At 46.5% G+C, this 21,860-nt stretch overlaps 1 protein-coding gene across 1 annotated transcript; it reads left to right on the top strand.

Moving 5' to 3' along the window:
* Nucleotides 1-207: 207 nt before the first annotated feature.
* Nucleotides 208-19,644, top strand: LOC144102184 (uncharacterized). The gene is made up of 9 exons (XM_077635497.1): nt 208-271; nt 3,519-4,071; nt 5,601-5,752; nt 8,104-8,359; nt 9,930-10,099; nt 11,380-11,471; nt 14,944-15,102; nt 17,153-17,222; nt 19,473-19,644. The coding sequence occupies exons 1-9, from the start codon at nt 208-210 to the stop codon at nt 19,568-19,570; spliced, it is 1,614 nt and encodes a 537-aa protein (XP_077491623.1). The 3' UTR covers nt 19,571-19,644.
* Nucleotides 19,645-21,860: the final 2,216 nt, after the last annotated feature.

Below are 21,860 nucleotides of genomic sequence, written 5' to 3'. Positions count from 1 at the left end.
GGGGAGGGAAGGAGGGTGGTGAGGGTCGGCTGTGGTCACTCTGGGTGCGTCACGGCCCATCCACGTGCCTCATTGGAATTCTCGCCCGTCCAGCAGGAGGAGGTACCCCAAGGACGAACAGTGCCCTTCCTCAGTAACACAAGCTGCACTGAACTGGAATAGACGTCACGTTGCCCGGCGGAGCGCTACCACCAGAGCACGTGGACCATGCGACTCCGCAAGTTCGCCGCCCTCTTCTTCGTGGCGACCTGTCTCGTCCTACTGCTGCAGTGTGAGTGGCCGCTGCACTGCGCTCCCCCCCCCCCCCCACCTTTTTTTTTTCTAGGCGCCGGGTTTTGCTTTCGTGGTCAGAATAGGTTTAGTGCTTCCTGAATGAAATAACAAGTCCCGTTTTTTAATGGATATTCGTTCCTCCTATTACTTCTTGCCCTCTATACTTTCGCTGTGCTTACGAACATGTTTGACATCCACAGCGTGCTCAGTAATAGTATGTCGTTCTTAACCTCGGAGTTTTTGTTTCGCTTTGTTGTGAGCATCGCGATGCTTTTGCTTTTTTTTTTTTTACAACTCGGCTGATTTCAGTAAAGAGGCGCGTAAACGTCCCTTTTTGCCGTTTGGTGTTCATAAAGATTTGCAGCTTTGTGGCACCAAAGTTTTATTTATACTGAGGCATTTCTAGCCGCGATGAATTTTTCGGTGCTGCTCTCTTCTGTTTTATTCACTCATATTTTGTCGACGGTGTGTTTTTATTACTAATTACTTTGCTGTTAATTTTATGGTACCCCAAGAAGTCTTTACTTACACCAACTTATTTTAATTAATTTCTCTAACTAGACTTGATTCTTTTCAGCGTGTTCAAGCACATTAAATTGACCAACTTTAACTTACCGGACAAGGTAGTAAAATACAAGTTAAAAATTAGTGCATTAAATGAAGCCTGGATTCAGCCGATAGCAGCTTCTTGCAAGCGCGATTCTTCTGTCTGAAAACAAAGGTAGCAAACTCCAATATTTAAGTATTTAAGCGCTTTGTAAAACTTGGACAATTCTTTAGGGGAACATAAAATGCTTTTTTTGATCGTAAGCAGAGGAATGAAGGCGCAGTGTCTGCCAGCTGATAATGCATAAAGCATTTCATAATTGAGCTACGCATTATCAAAATCCCTCGTCCTCATCTCCTGGTAACATTCACTCTGAAGAGCTTATCACTGTATTGAAATGTATTGCACACGAAAAGTCTCGGGATGTAATGTCGCCTGTTTGTTTTAACAGATCAGTTTAGGCCTCTTAATTAATTAGAGCAAAACAAATTTTGGGTTAACAAACCTAAAGGCCCTTGTGCGTTTTAAAGTGAAACAAGACAATTTAGACGCGCTTCTTCGAATTGATTTCTTCGAAATCAATTCCAATCTGGCGTCGCGCTTTGCCTGCGTTGAGTTCGATTTTTCATTATATTGGGGAGGCTGGAGGCATGCTGGATGTAACAGAAGGCATATATTGACGAGACCAAACAAACAGAACTTAGGCGAGTCGTCAAAAGCTTGCCGCTTCAAATTAGCGACAAAAATTCCGAACTGTGAAACATTGGCAAACCGTAGGCTGTCTTGGTTATTACGAAAAGCCGCTTCAGTCAAGGTCTCTGATAGAATCGAACACATCCTATTTCGCGTGATTGCAGGCGCGTTTGATAAGGTGCGTTTATTTATCTTCTTCTTGCCTTGTCCGTGCGGAACAAGGTAGATTGGTTGTAAAAGTTTTGATGAAACGAAAAAAAAATTCGAGGCAGTTGCGACGCCCTTTTTGGTGATGCATAACGAACTTTTTCATTATACTCCGATGCTCATATGGAGTCAGCCGCGGAAACCAGATAAGTGACAAGGCGCAAACGATAGTACTGAGGTCGCTATTTGTTTAAAAAAAAATTATCAAGGTCGTTTGTAGCCTACAACACCTCTTATACTCCACGGGCTTAGCGGGTCGAATAAATAACATAGCAGGACCTCTTAGTTTGGTTTATGGTTTATGGGGGTTTAACGTCCCAAAGCGACTCAGGCTATGAGACGCCGTAGTGGAGGGCTCCGGGAATTTCGACCACCTGAGGTTCTTTAACGTGCACTGACATCGCACAGTACACGGGCCTCTAGAATTTCGCCTCCATCGAAATTCGACCTCTGCGGCCGGGATCGAACCCGCGTCTTTCGGGCCAGCAGCCGAGCGCCGTAACCACTCAGCCTCCGCCGCGGCTAGCAGGACCTCTTAGGATACGGCTTGCAGAAAGAGAATATGCCAAAATTAGTAATTCTTTGCAATAAAACGCATGGAGAACAGTGATCATTATACTTGTTTTCTGTAAATTCTTCAAACTATACCTTCGCAGCCTCAAATGTACGTTAACTTTCACCAGAAGGTTTCCGCCAATCACTGCACCCGCCTCCCCCCCACCAATAGTAGGCCGGTCAATAACACTCAGGAACACCCGCAACAAAGCGTCTTCCTCTTTTTTTTTTCACGTACTGTGCTGGCAATTTTCCCGACCAAAAAGAGTTAAGGAAAGGGGGGGGGGGGAATCTCCGCTGCAACACCACTGTTCACAAGCTCCCAGACCAACCTTGCGCATTCCTTCCCATTGAGTTTGGATGAATAAAGGCGTTAAATACGCTACACAAAGACCTATTCACACACACATATATATATATATATATATATATATATATATATATATATATATATATATATATATATATATATATATATATATATATATATATATATATATATATATATATATATATATATATATATATATATATATATATATATATATATATATATATACAAAGCTACCGGCCCGGGACACTCCTTCCTAACCCTGGTCTCGGCCATCTGCAACCTCCGGCAAAGTCTAGCATGCTGGACCGATTTATACTCGGCCACCTTCTATGCCCTGAATTCATACAGTACGCCGGCGTTACGAAAGACTCGTGCGGGCGGCCTAGGCAGAATTACGATTGTTTTTAAATTTTACGACAGACTTGCTCTTATTTATCAGTGATGGCAACCTCGCCTGAGCCAGACTCAATTCATGACGATGCAAATGAACGAACGAAAGAAAAGTAAAAATAGCTTTTTGTCGTCTGAAAACGGACGACGAGAAATCGGAGCGGCAGACGGTCGACGCACGCTTAGAGATAATCTAATAACTCCATGACATCGACGATGAGGACTTGTACAACTTGTGAGTAACGAAACTAGAAGCGGAATTTTCTTCACAGGTTAGCAAGGCCACGCGATTACCGTACTGCTTGCGCAACTATTCATATAACAACGCTCTTAAGGTACATTGTTATAGGAAAAAACAACAACGTGTGAATGCACCGGCAAAGTACTTACAACAGAGCAAACGACGTGTTTCAGGGTGCGTGATTGATCTCGGAATAGTTCGCGGCGCCGCCGCAGTGTGGCGTCGATTTCGTAAACAACCCCGCCAGATTTCTCACGTTGCCTCTGTTTACATCCCAGCCACCAATGCCAGCGCCAGCCAACCACCCCGGGCTGCAGCTCCACCCGTAAAACATGACTGCCCCCTCGAAGACAATGGACTAGAGTCCCACAAATCCCACAATCCACGCAGCCACCCATTCAAAGTTGACGCCGCCGTACCAAGTCGGCGTCAACGCCGTAGCGTTGAAGACAATCCGCATTTAGAGACAGCTGTTATAGAAAACGTGGGAGTTCCCCAAGGAGTCAACAAAAGCCACGTTCAAGAACCTGAACCGAGACCGCAGGAAAGTAACAGCGAGGGCGCAGACGACGAGTACGCCAAGCATCTGGAAGTGGTCGCGGACCATCTGGACCTGGACATCGGGCTTCGGTCGGACGACGACTTCGGACCCAGCAGCCTGGAAGTGGCGCTGTCCTCCGACGTCGCAAAGGTGAAGGAGCACGCCGTGATAACCATCGCCGACGTGGAGCGCGTGGCGAGGCTCACTCTGCAACCACAGGCCAAGAGGTATTTCTTTTCTGGGGCGGATCGACAACAGACGCTCAAGGAGAACACGGCGGCTTTCAGAAGGTGAGTGTAAAGGATAGAACGATGTTAGCGTTGTGAGGGTACCATAGCACAAAGTGGGGCCCAATCTGGTTTATCTTTTTCTGCAAAGATATGGTAGGAGCAATTCCTCAGAGCGTCGCCCGGTCACCCTACTCATCAGTGCAAGAGCCGTAGTAAAGTATTGCCGCGCTGCTTGCGGAAGGAAATGTCGTTATCGTCGTCCTGATAAATAAACTCTACATGAAACCGAGGAGTTCTTGAGGATGGCCGATCTCTGGATACAGGAGTTGGGTGGGCGCAGCAAAGCCGAAGAGTGAGGTTGGGGGTGAGTTACGAAAATAATTTTCTTATTGACCGTGTAGAGACAGTGCTAAAAGCCGGCAAGTTTTTTCTCGCAGTTTTCAGAAGAGTCAGAGAAGAAGCATCGTCCCAGTGCGACCCTAGTAAGGAACATTACTGGCTGCCACGGCTGCCCCAGCTATTGACCTTTCAAAGGGCGATTAAAAAATTGCGTGCTGCTGGCCGCATTTACCTCACTGCGAAACACGAAGCGGAGTCGTGAGCTTTTTTTCGCCGGCGGAACATAAAAAAAATATTCTCGAGCGCTGTAGTTTCTTGATGCGGATGTGGATGGGGATGCTGATGCGGGTACGGAAACCCGAAACAGGTAATCATGGAACGCAGCGCGCGCCGGTTTAAGAGCACCTGGTGCGTGTGACGCTGCGCTTTGGATGGCTGCAATCGCCCTCGCGTAGAGCTGGCGCCAAAGAAGAGATGACGGGAACGCAGTGCTCGCTATGGGGAACCTGCGCTGCCAAGGTGGCACTGCAATTGTTCCATTCGGTGACTCAAAACTGCTTTTGCCAGCCGCTTGGGCCGCTGCAAACGCGAGAACACATTCTGCGCGATTAGATACCCGCATTTGGCTGACAGCATTCATTGCCTAGCTTCTCTCGGCGTAGCCCAGATAGCTGACGCACGGCACGTGCGCCTTCGACAGAGCGCGGAGGCTCACGACAATAAGTGCCTGAAGGTGGCGCGGAAAAGTACTAAGAGTACTACCCAAAACTGCTAGCTCTTCCCGCTAGGCAGTGTGTTATGGCGCTGCAATCGGCACCACAAACATCAGCGCAAGTTCCCCATACTGGGCTTTAGAATAGGGTGACCCTATCGATTAGGGATAAGGGAATAGCGAGGCGCCAGTGTGCATCTACTAAACGCTAACGCTGCTTGGGTCTTTGGGTCATACGAAGACAAGTCCTCTTGTCGAAACGTTGGCAAGCACCCTGAGGCTTTCCCCTACCGTGTCTACTTTGTGATTAACGAGAACCATCTGCACACCCTTTCTCTATAATGGACTCGTATTGCAAAATCACGTTTCCCTCCTTGTCTTTTTGCGCATATATCTGATTTTCGCATTTGCTTGCGGCGGTCAGGCCTGCGACGCGCCTGAGGGTGCTTAAAAATGATTTTCAAAGCGCGATTGAAATATTTGTATATACATATCAATTAATACTGAAAAATGATTTGTGCTGCTTTTTCACCTTTAGACTCCGCTTCCGACCTCGGCCCCTGGTGGACGTACAGGAGGTCAACATGACGACCACGGTTTTGGGACACAAGATTTCGATGCCCATTGGTTTCGCACCTGCAGCCATGCATGCGCTGGCCCACCCGCACGGCGAGACCGGGACTGCCTTAGGTATGGATGCTCTAATTCAGGACTGTCAGCATAGCCAGGACTGTCTCATAGCATTTATAATGCTATGAGAAATTGCCGTGTGCATTATTAAACTATCACCAAATGCTTTCTAATGTTGTGACTTTCGCTCAAGCCAAGAGACTCTAGAAAAGCGCTTTTTATTTATTTTATTATTATTTATTATAGATACCTCAAGGGCCCTTGAGGGCTTTACATGAGGGGTGGGCTAACAACCTGGTGTTAATAGAACATAGCTTCGATGGCTTTCTTGAAATGGTCCGAGTTTGTAAGAAGGATGGTACTGGTGGGAAGACTATGTTCTGCGGCTGCCACCACCTGTTGCATGGCGCTAAGCATCCAAAATTAACGCGCAGCCTGTTGAGAAAAAAATGGGTGCCAGTTTAGCATTGCGAATGACAAAATATTGTGCGAAAGCACTTTTTTCTTTTAGGTGGACACCACAGCCACGTAGCTGAAAGCGCGATTGAGGAGTCCCCTCACCCAAGGAGCCAGTTATGCGCGCCTTCAACTTTTTCATTCTCAATGCCAATCTATCTAATGTACACCTACAGCCTACGCTCCAGTGCCGCGCTTCTGCAGCAATGTTGTCAACGCCAACGCGTATTGCTCTTGTGCCGTGTTTCTGCTACCACGCTGTCCACGCCAACGCATGCACCGCACATCTGTCACTGCCGCCACATAGATCAAAGCGCGAATATTAGTTTTATAGTATAGTACTAGTTGATGAAGAAGGAGACGATGTGCAATGCATAGCATGAGAGTGTGTTGCAGTTTAACACGAGGCGTGCAGTGGCCAGCGAAACTGATCTGTTCGCGCTGCCCCGGGTTCGAATGCAAGTCGCGTATATTTAACTGATTTATTTTTATTTATACATTTCACCTGGCACAAACGCACAAATATTGGAAGATCTTGCTCGGGGTTTACCCTTCGGAATAGTGCTTTCGCACCGATGTATTCCATATAGTCACCTGTTCAGCACCTTGGCTTCCGTTATAGAGCTCTCACTGTTCATGTATGAGGCATGCTCACCAGTGCTTTTCTGGTAAAGTATACGCGGCAGAAATCATCGGCTCCTGAACCCTTGAAAATGCGTGGTGGAATTTTGTGACCAAGTACAGGATTACAAAAATTTTACGGGTCGCAAGTGCGCTAAAAAAAAGAAGCGGCGTAGACCCCCCTCCCGTTGACAGCTGATTTCGTACCAGCTGGGGCAGCACGCTTGTCCTCTCATACTTGTAGGCCTGAGTGGAGCAGTTTTCCTGACCGCGCAGAAAAATCTCTTTCTGTGCACCCCATGATTCCATTCCATTATAAAAACAGAGTGCAGCGCAACACAGATTTACGACGGATGAAAGAAGATAGAGACAAGCACAGATGAGGTATCATTTCATGCATCTTGGCCAGTCCCCCGTAGTGGGTATGTGCCATCATAATTTGAGGCCAACGAACCAATTATGTGCTTGTTTAAAAACATCATACATGAATTTTATCTAACAATAACATCCATTGGATAACTTTTCAACAAACTCTTCGGGCTCAACATTAGCCTAACCGTTGTAATTTCTTTTTGTCCGGTAGTCTACAATCATTTCGATGAATGAGCAGAGTGTTCTGCAACTCTTCAGAGATCATATGAATGTCAATAGGCGCCAATATCTCGATTCCTCGTCGCATTTCGACCCGCCGCGGTGGCTCAGTGGTTAGAGCGCTCGGCTACTGATCCGGAGTACCCGGATTCGAACCCGACCGCAGTGGCCGCGTTTCGATGGAGGCGAAACGCAAAGGCGCCCGTGTGCTGTGCGATGTCAGTGCACGTTAAAGATCCCCAGGTGGTCGAAGTTATTCCGGAGCCCTCCACTAGGGCACCTCTTTCTTCCTTTCCTTCTTTCACTCTCTCCTTTATCCCTTCTCTCACGGCGCGGTTCAGGTGTCCGCCGAGATGTGAGACAGCTAAATACTGCGCCATCTCATTTCCCCGAAAATCAATTTTTGATTCTAAACCCGCCGCGGTGGCTCAGTGGTTAGGGAGCTCGACTACTGATCCGGAGTTCCCGGGTTCGAACCCGACCGCGGCGGCTGCGTTTTTATGGAGGAAAAACGCTAAGACGCCCGTGTGCTGTGCGATGTCAGTGCACGTTCAAGATCTCCAGGTGGTCGAAATTATTCCGGAGCCCTCCACTACGGCACCTCTTCTTCCTTTCTTCTTTCATTCCCTCCTTTATCCCTTCCCTTGCGGAGCGGTTCAGGTGTCCGCCGAGATGTGAGACAGCTGAATACTGCGCCATTTCCTTTCCCCCAAAACCAATTTTTAATTCTCCGCTTCTCGCAGCCGCCCAAGAAGCCGAAACGGTGATGATCCTCAGCTCATTCAGCACCACGAAGCTGGAAGACGTGCGCATGCGCGCGCCCCGCTGCCTGCTCTGGTTCCAGACGTACATGTTCCGGGACCGGGCCCTCACCGAGTGGCTCGTCAAGCGGGCCTCGCGGGTCGGCTACTCTGCCATCGTCCTCACGGCAGACTCGCCCGTGGTCGGCCACAAGCTGGAGCCGGTTAGGAACCGCGTCGTTAGCCCGCCGAACACCACGTGAGTCTGCGCCTCAGCTGCACCAGTAACCGCAGCGATGGCCTAGTGGTCTGAACATCCGCCTCGAATGCGGGAGGTGTGCGGTTCGATCCCCAGTGCCGCCGGGTACCCACCGGTGATATAATGGTGTACAAGCTTTCCCCTGGTCTGGTGCTCGGCTTAATTAGGGTGAAATTATTGGAAATTTTCCTTACAGCAATGGTCTATAGACTTCTCATAGACTCTATTTCCTTCCTAAAGATATTTTTTGTGTCTATTCGTAGTCTGTACACTGTCTATAGACAATAGTCTACTAGAAGTGTATGGCCATAAATCTACAGATTGTCTATATTTTTATTGCCTATGGACTGTTCTCCAGGGTTTGTCTATAGAAAGTCTATAGACTTTATAGATAGAAGTCTGTGGGAAGTCTATCGGCTGTTTAAAAAAATTTTTCTAAGGGGTGGGTCTTTGACCCACCTTGAGTAGAAGAAAAAAATACCTTGTGCCATGGCGCTCTTTGCCACAGATGCCCTTGTGCCATAAAACTTCATCATCATCGTCAGTTGCACCAGCGCATATGCTAGCAGCCTTGCAAGACAAAAGGGTCGACCGCTTTAAAAGTATTTGATATAGAAAGCTTGAAGCATGGTTTAAGCAACCATGGAGCGTTAAAGGGTAGAGACACAAAGTTTTTGGGTGTCCGTTTCTTAGCCTTGAAAGAGGACAACGCGCTTAGCATTCATGAAAATGAGCTCAAAACACCAGTGTGCAGCGGTCATAAGTGATCACAAAGATTTTGTACCGGAAGTCTCGGTCTCGCACCTCCCCATTGGCTGCCATTGCCTGCGATATGCAGCCAATGGTGAGGTCCTGTCGCCAGCCACCCAAAGGCCGGGTCTCTTTCCACAGGCGTCTGAAAGACGCGGATATCTGAGTGAGCAATGACAACCCAAGCAGCACAAGTAATTGGCCCAACATTGGAGCCGTATTGGCAAAGGCCGGCCCTACAAAGGGCCAGGATGGGACCATCCTGTTGCAATATTGGGCCGATGGCCTGTGCTGCTTGGGAAGGAGACAAATGGACGCAAAAGGGACAAGGAAAAATGGACAGCTTATAGAATATGGCCCCTGGTGTAGATGCCGGCTCCGTTCAAAGACAGCCACGGTGCTGATGGAGTAGTACAGGATCGTATTACAAGAAAACAAAAAGCCGATGGGCGTAACTTCCGAAAGGCGAAATGATGCTAGGTCCTTCGCAGCAGCAGCATGATGGCTGACGCCCATGTTCTGCGCTACACATTGTTCGGCTAAGCCTTCTAACAAAATGTATTGTCATAATGAGACACATACGCTGACTGGCAGGTGACCGGTATTAAGGGCAAAGCTTTGGAGTCTTCTGGTTTTGGAATAAGAATACACGTGTTAAGAGTGGCTGCGGGCTTCGCAAGTAGGACATCCATCCGGTGAGGCAGTCGACTATAGCTTAAATAACGAACCTGCTCGCGTGATAGCGGTGGCGCCCCGCACTTATGTTGTTATGTTGAACAATCGTGTTCGCAACGACTTCCTCACTGACGGCTAAACGCAGGTTCGCCAACCTCAAAGGCTGGCCGCAGGCGTCTAGCTCCAAGTCGAATTCAGAGTCGACCCACGACAAGCAAGCGGACGAGTTCCTCTCGCGTTCCGTCTCCTGGGACGACATTAGCTGGCTGAAGAGGATCAGCGGACTTCCGATTGTCGTCAAGGGAGTGCTCACAAGTGAGTGTTTCAGAAGACTACACCACACGTTCAGCTACACATCACACCGACGTCCTAGTGGGATGCGGAACGGAAGATAAATTTTCAGTGATTATAGTATCTTGACAAGTGAATTTGTAATTGTAGAATAAGTCATTGATTCCTACGTAGCCACGAACAGCTGCTAGCACAGTTTAAATGTTGGCTGATCGCCAGCGCTGAATGACTTCAATGTAAGAAGTAATCATTTAAAAATGGCACTGCACAACGTACTCAAAAAAGAAAAAAATACGAACGAACTCTGTAGTGTGCTTAATAACTCTAATGCGAAAAAACAATCACTGCACTATCTCTATAGCCTCTTCGCAAACGTGTCAGACTGTCGAGAGAAGTTCTCTTTAAAGCTCTGCTTTTGATTACAGTAAGAATTCAAAGACCTTTGAACTTAGACATCAGTGATTATGAACTCAACAGGTTGCATAAAAAGAAAATGTTAACGCATGATAAGTGGCCCATTTCGAAGGGTCCTTTCGTGTCACCAGTATGACACTCATATGTTTGATGTCTTCACAGATCTCGGTTACGTGAACGCTATTACATCCTATTCTTTCTTCCTATCGATGCCGCCTTTCTTTCTGCCTTCCTGCCCCCTCCCAGTCCTTTTACTCTCGCTAACCGTAGCTCAGGTGCTTCAGGTTTTCATGGCAGATGCAACGGCTAGCAACATCTTTTCCTTCCATTGTTATTTTATTAATAAAGAATTATTAGTAATAATAATATTAATATTAGGCTTCACACCTGCAATTATCTGCATCTATTGTCTGCTTTTATAGGGCCGCCCTTCGAAGCGCAGAAAAAAAAGCGCTGAAAAATGGTAAATGAAAAATATTGACAGTGCAGCTAAACAAGATGAGATAATAAATGTGGCCAGCATGGCTCACACGCAGATTACATTAGTTATATTATCTTGCACTTGAAGAACGGCCTTGCCTATGGTTCTGTAGGTGGCACACGTAGGATGGAGTTCTCTGTGTCACGTACGCAAGAAGTCTTCAACACGTAATTGCTCGACATGCGCCGAAAGAAATTGCTTCTGAAGTTTTTAAGCCGAATATATCCCTCATCTCTTGCTCTTGAATGCGAAATCAATCAATCAATCAATCAACCAATCAATCAATCAATCAATCAATCAATCAATCAATCAATCAATCAATCAATCAATCAATCAATCAATCAATCGGGGCTCCTGTAATGAGAATGACATTGATCTCCAGGCATCATCTTTTTTTTTGTCTTTGCAGGAGAGGCAGCTATCTCGGCCTACCATCATGGAGCAGATGCTATAATAGTGTCCAACCATGGAGGACGACAGCTGGACGGATCTCCGGCCTCCGTGAGTACTGCTCCAATGTAATAGAGGAGTTTCTCAGTACCACCGCGAATGGCTGAGAGGCGCTGCGGTCTTTCACCCACTAAGGCGATGCAGGGAAAGGCGAACTTCGTATTCGGCTTCAAATGTGTTGACGTGGAACGTGAAACTTTTGGAAACGGCCAGATTGAGTTGTAAGAATACGACCGTTCTCGACGCAAGCCTCCTTGAAATGACGTTGACAAAATTAGCTGCAGTTGAGAAACCTGGTGAGAGAGCGAAAGCTGCGGAGTATCGGGCAACTAGACGCGGTTTGGCGCCTGTAACGTTGAGTGCGTTCCGCACACTGGATAGCCAGAGCGCCCACCCTGCCACGCCACCAGGTGGCAGTTAAATCAATGGTTGATCGCGAGAGGTTGCTCAGATCATAGAGTTTCTTACTATTAACTAGAGGGAAAGCTGGCGCCCCGCCTTTAGGAGTTTGCATGCAGCTTCCTCGAGACCACCTGTACCACCATGGGCGCTCTAAGCATCATGGTGCGGAGAGCCACCCACTGCAGAATCACAACTTTTGGCCAAAAAATAACGAAAAAGCAAACGTTGTTCAATAATCAAGAATGTCCTAACATTCAATATCCTGTCTATAAATCGCAACAAACGAGCAGAAAAGCATGTAAATGCAAATTTTGCTCAAAATAAGCGATGGCTTGCTCTCCTATTGGCCAAGCATTGCAGACAACAAAAGCCATCATTTCGCGCTTAACAGGCGCAATTTTAAAAACAAATATGTTCTTGAAAAAAAATGCTGTCGCTTCAACATTTTAAAAGGTTTTTCCACAGCATTTCGGAAAACAAAAAGCTTTTATTGGCGTCGTGTCCTGTTGCGTTTTCGCTACTATGGCTTTTGCGCACTACTTTTACGCCGAGTCGTCTGCGCGCGGAGCGCGCCGTGGATACGGAACGGGACATCTCAGTAACGCCACTCTGTGTTCCTGAAAATAACCTACTGTCCCGCATCAAGCAGCTCATCGCCCCATGATGTTTTGTGCGCACATGGAGGTTCAGGTGCAATGCCGCCAGCTTTCCCTCTAGTTAATAGTAAGAAACTCTATGGCTCAGATAATGAACGCTGCGGCCTATTCTACCGCCCCCTGCCGGCAAATCGAAAGGTCAAGGTCAAAGGTCAAGTGGTGCGGCGCCATGGTGGACCACATAAAGTACACCTGACCCCTTGACACTTGAGCCACACTTGACTTCTGGCTCACTTGGTCACTTTACCTCTGGCTCACTTGGTCAACCGGCAACGTATGCGACATCGGCTTTACCTAGCGTAGTGAAGCTCTCGCTTCAAGAACACTACGCCACACGCACACACAAGAAAAGAAAAGAACTTGTCTACTCTTCTGTGTGCTTGTTTCGTTGTGCTGTTTTATCATTATCGTCGGCCTGACTACACCAATTTTGGGACAAAGGCCTCTCCCGTAACTCTCCAAGTTACTCAGTCTTTTGCCAGCCGCGGCCACGTTATCCTAGCACACTTCTTGCAAATCCAACTTGCCTACCAGTCTCTGCCTCCTTGAAATACTTTGCTTCACATCCGTACGCGCTTAATTTGAAACATTTGCCTGTAATCAATTTCATAAAACAGTTACAGATGTTTCATTACGTCAACTTAATCTCCACACAATGGGGATAAGGCGGCGCAGCCGTGTTTTGGAAGCGTAATTGAGATTTCTGCCGAACACTAGCCAAGCTAAATACGAAGTTAAGCTGCCTGGCATTGCCTTTTGTCCATAAAATGGTTCTTAAGAACCTCGCATAGACAGAGCCTGTTTTCATTCCGGGTATATTTTTGAGTATTCAGATCCGCCCACGATTATATCTCATTCCTTTATTTCGATGCAACGTAATGTAGTTATATATTTCAGTGCCTCTCAATTAGCCCTGTTTGCGGTTGTACTAGCCATTGGGAGCAACGACCTGTCGGGCGGCTGTTCTACCAAGAGTCACACAGCTGACGTTTTTGAGAACGCGCGTTTTGAACCCGACCGCGGCGGCTGCGTTTTTATGGAGGAAAAACGCTAAGGCGCCCGTGTGCTGTGCGATGCGCAGTGCACGTTAAACATCCCCAGGTGGTCGAAATTATTCCGGAGCCCTCCACTACGGCACCGCTCTCTTCCTTTCTTCTTTCACTCCCTCCTTTATCCCTTCCCTTACGGGGCGGTTCAGGTGTCAAACGATATGTGAGACAGATACTGAGCCATTTCCTTTCCTCAAAAACCAATTATTATGAACGCGCGTTGAACTCTCTACTAAGCGGTTGGTGCGACACATCACCACATGACGTGATTGGCGTTGCTACGTCTGTTGTTACTACGCCTAGAGTTTACAAAAATGACGTCCCTACCCCCCCCCCCCCCCTTTTCTACCTATGGGCTGCCTGTGCATCTTCCAGAGGGATCTTTCTTCTTCCATGACTGCCGAGGTGTGCCTCTTAACTCGAACGTGGAAACTGAGTTATTCAGCGGACATAACACCGGCTAAGCCTTCTAACTTTCGGCTTTTTGCTTTGGCGCGGTTTAACGTATCGTAGATGCATACCGCTACCGTTCGCACTACTGCTGGGGATGTTTATATGACGGACATGAGCAACCACCTCTTAGCAGAAAGGGCTACGGTAGCGGCATACCGAGGCAATGGAATGTTATATTCGAACTTTCTTGGCTCATGAATGTGCGCGAGACCTGTCCGCAGGAATCGTCTGCAAGAAGTGTCCGCTCCACCTGTCTCTTAAGCAAAATAAAAAAATAAACAAATAAAAATAAATAAATAAAAACAACAAATAAAAATAAAACAAACTGACAAACAAAAAATGAAATTAGGAAAAATATCAGAAAGAGATAAAATAAAAAAAGGAAAAATAGAGGAAGAAGGAGAGGACAGGGAAAAGGCGTTCGCATTTGCGCTCATAAGCACAATAATAACAATAATAATAATAATAATAATAATAATAATAATAATAATAATAATAATTGTTTTTTTGGGGGAAAGGAAATGGCGCAGTATCTGTCTCCTATATCGTTGGACACCTGAACTGCGCCGTAAGGGAAGGGATAAAGGAGGGAGTGAAAGAAGAAAGGAAGAGAGAGGTGCCGTAGTGGAGGGCTCCGGAATAATTTCGACCACCTGGGGATCTTTAACGTGCACTGACATCGCACAGCACAAGGGCGCCTTAGCGTTTTACCTCCATAAAAACGCAGCCGCCGCGGTCGGGTTCGAACCCGGGAACTCCGGATCAGTAGTCGAGCGCCGTAACCACTGAGCCACCGCGGCGGGGCAAAGCACAATAAGTGCAAATGAATTTTTTGATGACTTGGAAGTTCGAAAAAAGGTGGCGAAGGAGATTGAATGCACGCGCACAGACGTAAGACTGCAGCGGCTGCGGTGTTACAGCGACAGCTGTTACTTGCTCTTATTCCCCGGGCCCCTCTCCCAGATTGAAGCCCTTCCCGAGATAGCGTCGGCGGTGGGTGGCCGCCTGGAGATCTACCTGGACAGCGGCGTCCGCAGCGGTGCCGATGTGGCCAAGGCGCTGAGCCTGGGTGCTCGGGCGGTGTTCGTGGGGAGACCGATCGTCTGGGGACTGGCCTACGACGTGAGACTGCGGCTTTCTCTCCTCTCATTCGTGCTTGCATAAGCGCGAAAAAAAATAATATAGAGTTTTAGTTTCACGTACTTAGAGGCTTCACGTACGTAGAGCTCTTACGGGTGACCAGTGCGCATGCGCAGAACGCAAAGGGTATGCGCGAGTCTCACGTACGTACGCGAGATTCGGATTTTAACCTTGCCGTCTTTGCGTTGCTTGCGTACGTAGCGTTGACAAATTTGGCGGCGCCCTGCCCGCCGCTTCACAGCGAGAACAGCTTCGTCGCTAATCCCTCGAGGCGATGTCGTGTTCTAAGCTGTTGTATTCGCCTTCGATTTGCCCATTCTTACACTCGCATAAGGTTTCAAGCGACAAATGGCTTTTATTTTTCAGACAGAAGGGCGATTTTTCAGCTGTTAAGCCTGACGAAGTAGCGTTGGTCGTCGTCATAGCAACCTTCTCGCTATGGATGGCTTGGCTTAAATACTTGTCTTGGATGATTTACGCTATAACTAGTGTCTGTGTTTCTTAGTAGATGGCGCTAGGCGTAACGCGCGGCGTGTTTCGCGTACGTGTAACTATAAGGGTTTCAAACGATCTGCGTGCAGGCTACGTAGACTTCTCACGTTTGCGTACGTAAACCCTCTACGTACGTGAAACTAAGACACTCTAATAAATTCGCGTCCGGCAAGCCAGCGCAAGAGAACGAGGTCATCTTTGACCGTTCCTTGATTACGAACGTTCGCAATGTTTTGCACCAAATAGGCCAAGTGTATAATTGGTTGTTTTGTTGTTGTATTCAAGTGTTTAGCGAGCTATAATAGACTTAGACACACGTCATGAACCGTTTTTCTCGTTTCGAGTTGAGCTTTCTCGGGAAAAAAAAATTGAAAACTGGAAAAACTGTAAGACACTGTTATGACAATATTGAAGGTAATGGTCCATTATTCTGATAATTAGCAAAATCTTTCTTTTAAAGTGTTGCCGGCATCGATTGCATCGGACAGTTAAGACTCCCGTAGAAACCGAATGAGGAACGCTTTTCACGAGAGCAAAAACGTGAATAGAAAAAAAAATGCAAGGCTGCCGTCAGGTGACGTGCAGGTATATTGACTGTTACAGTGAAATCTTACATTATATGAAAAAATTCCGCTCATCAACGGTTTCCCGCTCAAAAATGTTTTTGTCCAGAATTGCTGGGTATGCTTGCGATAACAATGGCTTATAATTCTCAACTAGAAATTGGACTTCGGTCCAGTTCGTTAGATGTCTGGAGTTCAGTGAAATTTGGGATATCATGTGCTATTTTAGCCTGTTCCTGCGTTGTGGTCACAGTGCGTTGGATTCAATTGCAAATGTGCAAAATCGCTTAACACTGGAGTGCGTGGTGTTGGTACGAAATAAAAATGAGTTACTGAGCTTTAGATTTTGCCTCTGCTTATAGCTTCCCCGTAAAGTCGTTAACGTAACATTGCGAGACTAATAACTTCAATAAGTTTCCATGCAGCCAATAACTGCCGACTTCGAACCGCGTCATGCTAGCCACTGAAAAGAAATGGTACTCCCTACGGCTTAAATTTCAGACTGCGGCAGTTCAGTAGGTGCACGAATGTCTATTTATTTCTTAAAAATAGCTAGAAATAAATTTTATTTAAACAAGAAGGTCAATGACTGTGGTAATTAGTTATGATCTAATCCCCAATTCTAGTGCCAATGCGTGTGCTGGCGGGAAATAATGTATTTTCTTCTCGATTGTACTGGACATTACTGCGCTGCTAAGGGTAAATCGGTAGAAGCTGTGATAGTTAGACGCTGATAATAATTTTCCTAAGCCTACAATGCTTAAAGTAATAAAAATATGCGTGCATCTCAAACTAGTACGCTCCGCAGATTAGGCGTCACTGCAGTTTGCTTTGTCCGTAGTCCGAGAATTCGACTCATGCCTTCCTGTTGCTAAAAGCAGCAATTATTATTATTATTATTATTATTATTATTATTATTATTATTATTATTATTATTATTATTATTATTATTATTATTATTATTATTATTATTGCAGGGCAAAGAGGGAGTCGACAGGATTCTCGAAATCCTGAGGAGTGAATTTCAACGCACCTTGCAGCTGCTGGGTAAGTTGGTGAAAATTGGTTCCGGCCAATCCAGCGTTATGTCCTTAAAAACAGTCTATAGACTGTCCATAGACTTTTGTCCATTAGGTCTATAGACTCTCTATAGACAAACCTCAGAGAAGTCTCTAGGCAATATAAATCCTATAGGCAGTCTATAGACAATCTATAGATACACTTTTAGTAGACTTGTCTATAGACAGTCCATAGACTATGACTGGACAAAAATATCAATAGGAAGGCAATAGAGTCTATAAGAAGCCTACAGACTGTCTATAGACCATTTTTGTAAGGGCCGCGTTTAGTACACTTTAAAGATGTCTCAATCAGGCATAATTTTGTACCTCGATGGTCGTGCTTGTCAGGCTAAAAATTCGACAGATCACACAAGATATTTTTGTTACAGAGACGATGAAAAGGGCTCGTGAAAATCTGGATTCGTCACTTGGTTCTCGGTAACTAATGTACGCGTCTTGAGCTAAAACAGAAAAAACAGCGGGTAGTTGGGGGGGAGGGGGGTGGGAAAAGCTTCGTGAGAACTGAACTGCATGCTTTGGTGGGCTTGTTGGTTCATCCTTCAGAAAAAAAATGCACGTTCAAGCCGACTTGCGGCTGCAACTCTATGATGGGCAAGTCAAGTATTTACTTCCTAGGGAAAGGGTTCCGCGAGCCGTGGCCTCTCCCGAAGATCGAGTGACTCATCCGCAAGCAGTACTGAAGCAAAGACTTATTCCGAAACAACAAAAAATCTCATCGCGCATCATAAAATGTAGCGGCGACACAGACCGTTCCAAACGCTCACGAGAACGCAACGCTGCCTTGGCAACGAAAAACAAGGCCTCAGCATCTGGGTGCTAAAAAATCACAAAACCTGCCCGACAGGAATAGAAGGACGCGACACGCATATGCGTTCGATGCGGCAAAGGAAAACGGGCCGCAGTCCTTGCTAGCAGCTCACTACAGAAGACCGCTTCCATCTGCGACTGACAGCGATTACGCCGTCGCTCGCTTATTTTGAATGGCTTAGAGAAAATGACAAACTGTCATAGATCCCCAGTACACACATTATAGAAGTCTTTCCCGTGGTTTGCAAGCGCGGTTGCATTACGAGCCCAATTACAGAAATAAAGGCTACATAGCTTCTTGTAAAACAAAAGGAACGCAAGAGCAATGCTTGTAATAGTTGGGATCACGCAATCGAAACAGAAAAGACAAACAATTAACACAGCGATGCAGCTCACGCGCTCGAAACCAATATAAAAACAATTTAAGTAAACGACGAATAAATGCTACAGATTGCTTGTGTAGGTTGTCAATCTGATATTGTACATTTTTAAAAGCGAAAGCTTTCCTAGCCGGCGCCGATTTCGATGGGTCTGCACGAATGACCTTGAATAGGAGGAGCGAAGCTGCGTAAATAGCCACGTGACTGCCCACGTGACTCGCAGCAGCTTCAGCCGCGCCCTCCGCCGTCGCTGCCTATCGAGTGTCTCGCTATAGACGAAGCAAGTCAGCCGGAGTCGACGACCTCGAGAGTGGGCACTCACAGACGTCGGGCCGAGTCTGATCATCCGGTCGGCATAGCCAACCGTGGAAGGGATTTAGCAGTCGATAGGGACCGTAAGTGCCCTAAACTGGCAGCCGAAACCCATGAAGAGCGGGAGCTTCGCCTGGCTCACGGAGTGAAACTCCCGTCACCGTGAGCGAGCGCAGACAACCAGATAGTCACAATTGTACTACGCGCTCCATGGTACGCGCCGACGGGGTAGCATGCAGTGGCGGCGCCATGCGGCGCCTCGTAGAAGCAGCAGAGAAAAAAAAATGCAGCGCCCGGGCAAGCGGCTCTGGCGCGCGCTCAAAGCAGACGACACGGGTGCTTGCTTCAGCGGGCACGCCGTGACGTTGTATTTAAGTAGTTTCTTTCCACGCCGCCAGGCGCCGCCAGCATGACAGTGGCGCCGCGGGCTTGTGACCTTTTCTGGTCGCCGCAGACGGGGGAGTTTCCACTCCTATAGTCTTCCTACGTGGCCCGGCTCAACGACATAGGTCTGCATGTGTGCATGTCTAGCCAGGCCTAACCATAGATAAAGCGAGGCTTAACCAAGGGTTACCAAACCTTTCGCTTGCATAACCAGGGTTAGTGTAGCTAAGTCGCAGTCATTTTTTATTCCATTTTTTTTGCCCGACTACGACATGGTGCGTTGAGTTTCTTTCCTGCACCCTAAAAACGTGTGCTGTTTACCTGCCACGCAGGGTGCCGGAATTCCAGCAACCTGAACTCGGGCTTCGTGACTCACCAGTCCCGTTACGCGCAGACGAAGTGGAGGAACTTCCCCCGGCAAGAATTGTGAACGGCATGAAAAGCCACTTCTGCTCAGAAGACTTCGAGTTCAGTGCAGCCCACAGCAACTGCGCTGGGAAGTAATCGACGAAACAAGAGAAAAAAAATGGATCTGAACCATATGTTCAATGTGTATTGAGCCCATAGCGGGTTGCATTAACGTTTCAGAGGAAATATTTGTAGAATAAAAGCGACTCGAACTCTGCATAATTTTTTTTGACCGCGGCGGAATGAAAAAAAAAGTATAAACATTCCGAGTTTTCGTTTCTTAACACGCATCAGAGAGACATACTAACGAACCTATCACCTTCCTGATAATTATAGGCTCGAAAGATATCGGCTCAAATCTCGTAACCATCTCCCTGTTATTTTTGGATTGTGGTTCCTTTTTTCTTCAATTGTACAATTTCCGCCTGAATGCATGGCAAACACGATGCACTAGATGTAGAGACACTCTGCTCTTGATTTTGGAAGCATAGATTATGTCGTTAGTTGAGTCATTAGTTATTTGATGAAATGCACAGCGAACGATTGATTCTACATATTGTCCTCAGGAAGAGCGCCAGATGAACTAAGACAGCGACTGGGAATACGCCCAATTCACAATTCGAATTCTTATTTTGCCTCTGTCTTCAGAAAAACGATCAGCAGGTTCGCAACTGCTTGAGCTTGTCGGAATAAATAAACGTCATCTATAAACCGAATGCCTCGAGACTGTTCTTTGAAGTCAAATGTACAGTTATCTTTGTTCACATTTATAATCTTCGCCGTTATATAACTGAGCCTTAGGCGTTCTTATCTTTAATTGTGAAATATTTGTTTTGTTATTTTTATCCTGTAGGCCTGGAGCATGAAAAGAAAGAATGGACTATAACAAAGTGATAGGAGAGAAAATGAGTAATGCTAGTAAAGGAATTTCACTTTATCCACTCTCTATAATGTCAGCCTGTGAAAGTAATTACCTAAAACGCATAGCAGTCTGACGTCATTGCCTCCCGTGTCTTTTCTTTTTTTGGAATTCTAACTAATACTTGCATCTCGCTTAAAAGCAACAGTTTTGTTCGGCTTTGTCTTTTCGGTGTTGCTATAATCAGGCTCTCTCTCCGTAGTGGGCAGTAACTGTACATCAAATTTCCGGCAGTAACAATTCTCACTCAACAACCGGTCAGCAGGCCTCTGTTCACCGGGTCACGAATTCACTTACCGAAACTCTCCTTGACACTTGAACCAGTCGGGAGAAGGAACGAATTCCCAGAAGGACGCGGTAACTCTTTGAGCACGCAGCAGGCATCGTACCTGGCCCTTCACGAAAGCTACTCCCGTCGTAACTCAGCGTTTAGTCTGCATAGCAGCTTCGGTTCGTTAAGGCCGCATCGTCGCTATTAATTTTTTGTTTTACTCTACACTGGCCCCCTCTACGAAGCGACCAACAAACAGCAGCAATTGGGCCTCGAATGCTATTTATATGACGCGATTGGTTTCACAACGACGGCGGAAAGCGTTGGCCCTATTCAGGCCTTCCGCAGCGCCGACACATCAGAATGTTATGAAAACACTACCCAGACGGCTCTCCTGTTCTGGAGATGACAGGAATATCAAACCTGCGGAGTTGTTCAGGGTACGACCGAGGCTTTTCTAGGCAGCAAGCTCCAAGTGGCCAGCATTATCGAAGATGTCAAGAGCAGCAACAATGGGCACGCAGTTGGTGTGTTGTGCTTCTATTGCTTTCAGCTCATACTTCCGGATTGCGTGCTGATGCTGTGTGAAGGACAGGAGGCCACATCGCGCGTCTAACGAAGCGCCCGGTAAGGATAATCATTTTTGAATGCTCTGGCTCCGAGCTGTAACAAGTACCAAAAATACAATTTTCATATCTTTTTTTTTCGTCCTATAAGTGCCTCGCGATTACAGTCGTGGAAATGGAAATTATATTGTTTCATGCAATGTATATTGTACCACCTTCAGTCATTGATTATAATCAAATCGGAGAAAAAAAAAATTCAACCTTTAAGATATTCGTAAGCAACATACTTAACTGCATGGAAGAATTTTCAACCGTTTCTGGTGATTCTCTATGCAATTTCTGTCGGGTCCTGATATCTCCATGTCAGGACGCTGCTCTGTCTTCTGGGTTTAGATTGAACTTCTTTTAACTCAGTTCTGTATTAAAAAGTAATTCTGCAAAAGACTGACGTTTTCGTAGGAGTTTTCAAAACTATGGTCTGCGTAAAACAAGCGAACAAATTCACATACTTTACAGAGCCGCAACAGCTCTTAGGTGAAGCGCGACGTGATGTCAC

Source organism: Amblyomma americanum, chromosome 8, assembly GCF_052857255.1.
Source record: "Amblyomma americanum isolate KBUSLIRL-KWMA chromosome 8, ASM5285725v1, whole genome shotgun sequence".
In the NCBI taxonomy this organism is placed as follows: domain Eukaryota; kingdom Metazoa; phylum Arthropoda; class Arachnida; order Ixodida; family Ixodidae; genus Amblyomma; species Amblyomma americanum.
This window is presented reverse-complemented; position numbering and strand designations above follow the sequence as displayed.